This window comes from Psammomys obesus, unplaced genomic scaffold (genome assembly GCF_907164565.1).
Source record: "Psammomys obesus unplaced genomic scaffold, mPsaObe1.curated_primary_1811, whole genome shotgun sequence".
Lineage (NCBI taxonomy): Eukaryota > Metazoa > Chordata > Mammalia > Rodentia > Muridae > Psammomys > Psammomys obesus.
Window position 1 is genome coordinate 7,772,652 of NW_026586589.1, and position 4,042 is coordinate 7,776,693.

General features: G+C 50.2%; 1 protein-coding gene across 11 annotated transcripts in view; it reads left to right on the forward strand.

The window, feature by feature from the left end:
- Window positions 1-1,242: 1,242 nt before the first annotated feature.
- LOC129672736 (RNA-binding protein 12) overlaps window positions 1,243-4,042 on the forward strand; it is a 41,986-nt gene continuing 39,186 nt past the window's right edge. For 3 of the 11 annotated variants that reach the window (XM_055602315.1, XM_055602317.1, XM_055602320.1), the window contains exons 1-2: window positions 1,252-1,431; window positions 2,708-2,807. In XM_055602315.1, the coding sequence (XP_055458290.1) occupies window positions 2,794-2,807 (14 nt within the window). In that variant the 5' untranslated portion in view covers window positions 1,252-1,431; window positions 2,708-2,793. Of the gene's footprint in view, window positions 1,432-1,546; window positions 1,732-2,707; window positions 2,808-4,042 lie in introns of those variants that run through there. The other 8 variants (XM_055602318.1, XM_055602316.1, XM_055602312.1 and 5 more) reach the window with 7 other exon arrangements.

Consider the following 4,042-nt stretch of genomic DNA (forward strand, 5'->3'; position numbering starts at 1 on the left):
GGTCTCAAGTAGCCCAGGATGGCCACACATTTCCTGTGTGATAGAGGACAAGCATGAAAAAAAAAAACTATTAAGTTTTTACTTGGTTTGTGTGTGGACATGTGTGTGGACATGAGGAAAGCTAGTGGGAGTTTCTCCCACCACGTGGTTCCTGGAGTTTAAACTGTGGACATCAGCCCTTGTAGCAGGAGCCATTACCGACTGGAGCCTCTTACCCGATTTAGGCTCTGAGTTCTCCTGCCCCAGCTCCTGAGTGATGGAGTTACAGGTGAGCATCCTTGCAGCTGGTTATTTGTTGTCGGGGTCCAACCTGGAGCTTCATGCATGTCCAACTGCTACCACTTCATCTCTAGGGAAAATCTCACTATGAAGCCCCCGCACTAGCTTTGAAGACTAGGGTGGCCCTCGAATTTCCAGAGATCTACCCTCCCTCAGGCCTCTCATGTGCTGGCATTAAATGAGCGAGCCACCATAACTACCTTATCCCCCGCCCAACACACAAACGCAGACAGAGTGGGGGATTTTATAGTCCACCAAGGTAGGCTGAAATTTTCTTTTAAAGATTTATTAATTTTTTTTTTTTTATGTAAACAAGAGCTCCGTCTTCATGCACACCGGAAAAAGGAATCAGATTCCATTACAGATGTTTGTGAGCCACCATGTGGTTGCTGGGAATTGAACTGAAGACCTCTGCAAGAGCAGCCAGTGTTCTTGACCGCTGAGCCATCTCTCCAGGCCAGATTGAAATATTTTTTTTTTTTGCCTCATTTTTGATTTATTTATTTTATTTTTATTAATGTCTCTGAGTGAGCGTAGATGCCCTCAGAGGTCAGAGGAGGGCGTCAGATCTGCTGCTGGCGTTCAGGTAGTTCGCTGTGAGCCATTCGACACGGGGCATTTCGAGCTCCTAGCCACTGAGCCGTCTCTCCGGTCCCGAGGCCGAGTATTTGCAACAGTCATAAAGAGGACCGAGCTTTTGCTCGGTGGTCCGTTCAGTCCTCCAGACAGCTCTGCATCGTAGGCACCACGTCGCGCCTTTCCCGGGGGCGCAAAGAACCAGAGCAGCCTGCACAGAAGTCCTTCGAGAGAACCTTGGGACATCAGCGCGAGGCTCGGTTTGGGAGCAGACGCCACGAACCGGGCTTTAAACACCCGGCCTGCAAACACACCTGCAACGGGAGGTTTCGCCCCACCTTAGGGCCTCAGCGCGCCTGCGTGTCCCGCCGGGTGACGCCGCAGCGCCGCCCCGCCCCCTCCGGGAACGCCGAGCGGCCGAGCGGGCGGGCGGCCATTTTGTGAAGCGGCAGCGGAGGTGTTGGCCGCGGTGGGCTCCGGGAAGCCTTTCGGGCTGGGGCTGCCGGCCACGGGGCTGAGGCTCTCGCGCGGGGGGTAACTCGGGTCTGGGTTCTGGTGCCGCGCAAGCTCTCCCCGGTAAGACTCCCGCAGCCCCGGAACGGGCGGGGCTGTGCGGGGCTCGAGCCGCCTCCTCGGTGCCTCGGGGCGGGGCCTTCCCAGGCCTCGGAGCCCGCGGCCGCGAGCGCCCCACACAAAGGGTCGCGGCGGGGCTGCGGGGGTCCTGGGGCGCCGCTTCACCCTCCGCGGCCTCCGAGGACGCGAGAGGCGGGGCCTGCGTGCCGAAGTGGAGACGGGGCCGTGGCGGGGACGCCCCGGTGGTCCCGCGGCGGGCAGCGGCCACCTGGAGCCCCGCGGCCTGCGAGCCACCGGGGCAGGGTGGGTTCCGGATCCCGCACGCAGAGTGGGGCCGGGGCCTTCACTCACACCCCTGGCCCCGAAGTGAGGAGGTCCCAGTGGCCCGTGACCAGCCAAGGGGAGCCACGCTAGGGAGGCACCTGGGGCCGGGGGCGGGAGCAAGTCGTTCTGGGCGGCCCGGCACCGGCACCCGCAGCCCCGGCAGGGGCTCGTAGCGAGGTGCTCCCCAGATCCAGCGCTGGGATGGGCCTTGCCTGGGGAGTGTAGGCAGGAGGGGGCGAGAGCTCGGGAGAACCGTAGCGAGGATGGCAGGTCCGAAGAGGGAAGGGGCTGCGGATGGCACCTTTCGGGAGGAGCTACCGGGAGGAAGCAGGGTGGGTGCGTTAGATAGCTTTACTGTCTGAAGGTTGGCGGCGCTAGTTCGCAGCCGCGTGAAACGGAAGGGAAGGCCTGTAGGGCTCCACAGGTTAGTGATGGGGTGTGGACCGATGTAGCTGGTTTGGGTGCCCGTTAGTAATCTAGTGGAGTCAGGTGTGTGTGTCTCATGGTGAAAAATTCGAAGGAGTCTCACGTGGTCTACTCAGGGTTAATTGAGAGCGAAAGATTTCATTCATTCTGGTCGATAGTGTATATAGAGAATTACAGGCTGTGTTGCAGGAGTATTCTGGGTCCTAGGGCCGTCTGGGCTCCTAGATTCACAGATGTCTGAGTGTTTGCAATCGGCAGGAAACATTAGCAGTCTGTATAACCTGGTGGGAGAAAAACTAGGTTGGCAACTGAAGGGAGAGACTGTGAGTGTGCTCTCAGAGCTTCTTGGATAGTTTGAAATGTAATTTTTGGCGAACTTTAGTCTTCTAAACAAAAACTGTCCGGGATCTGTTAACCGCTGTATACTGTTAAAAGTGTTAAAGAGCATTTGCACTTGGAAAAAAAAATCTTATAAAAACCTTTATTTAAAAATTAATAGAAGTATAAAACTGATGTACATGTTTTTCAGATTTGTTACTTTTGATGTGATGGAGATTTTTGGTTTTGGTGGAAAGTGATTGTGGAAGAACTGTTCACATAATATTTTTGAAGGAAATGTTTCTGTTTAGGTGAGTTCACAAGGCTGTGCTTACTGTATTGGTTAGTTTATCAACGTTACATTTTTATATCACGTGCTTAGTTAAATGTTGCTCACTGGATTGTAATGCATAATTTTATTTTACGTTCAAATCTGTCAGGGGAATATGTGAAGCTTTAGAAACACCGTGGTTACAGTTCTGGGCCACTAGCAATATACTGTAGGCTTCTGTTACTGTGACATGTTGAACCTTCTGATTGCATAGTGAAAGTTTTGGACTTCTTGGTACTAATTTTAGTTGTAACACTTCATTTAACCTTTACACTGCGGGCCTGATGATGTTCTGGTGTCATGTTGGTAGTCTGACTCCGTTCGCAGGGAGCCACTCCACTGCTTGACTGGTAGAGGTTTGCTTGTTTTTGTTCCTCATTGGAGATGGATTCTTGTGGCTTAGGCGGCATTGACCTGTTTAGCCTCTGGAGTCCCTAGAACAGTTGGCTGACCATATTTAGTTTGAACAGATTATTTCTTCTGAAATAATTTGTTGTTAGTAATGAGTTACACAGTGTATTCTTTTAGGAATCTCTCCCTAAAATGCAGAGTCCACTTTAAAATCTAATACCCAGCCTGCAACTTTTTTTTTCTTTTTTCTTTTGATATATTCGTGCCTGCTGCCCTTAGACTCCAGAAAAAGTGGTCAGATCCCCTGGAACTGGAGTTACAGATGCTTGTGAGTTGCCATGTTGGTGCTGAGAATTGAACATGGATCCTCAGGAAGAACAGCCATCTTATTCACTTAGCAGTCTCTCCAGCCCTCTATTCTACATATTCTTTTTTTTAATTATTTTTATTTTATGTACGTTGGTGTTTTGACTGCATGTTTGTCTGTGTGGGGGTGTCAGATCCCTTCCACCAGCAGTTACAGGCTGTTTATGAGCTGCCATGTGGGTACTGGGAATTGAACCTGGGTCCTCTGGAAGAGCAGCCATTGCTCTTAACCACTGAGCTAATCTCTCTATTATAGCCCCCTATTCTACATATTCTTACTAAATACTCATTAAAATGGATGCTTACTAAAAGTTCTACGTAGACTACACAGAAAAATAATATCAATTAACCACCTACGTACCCTTTGTTTTGCCAAGACTTAAGGTTAAAGCCAGTATTTCTTGCTTCTCTTTTTTAAGACTTATTTATTTATTCATTTATTTATTTATTTATTTATTTATTTATTTATTTATTTATTTATTTATTTATTTATTTATT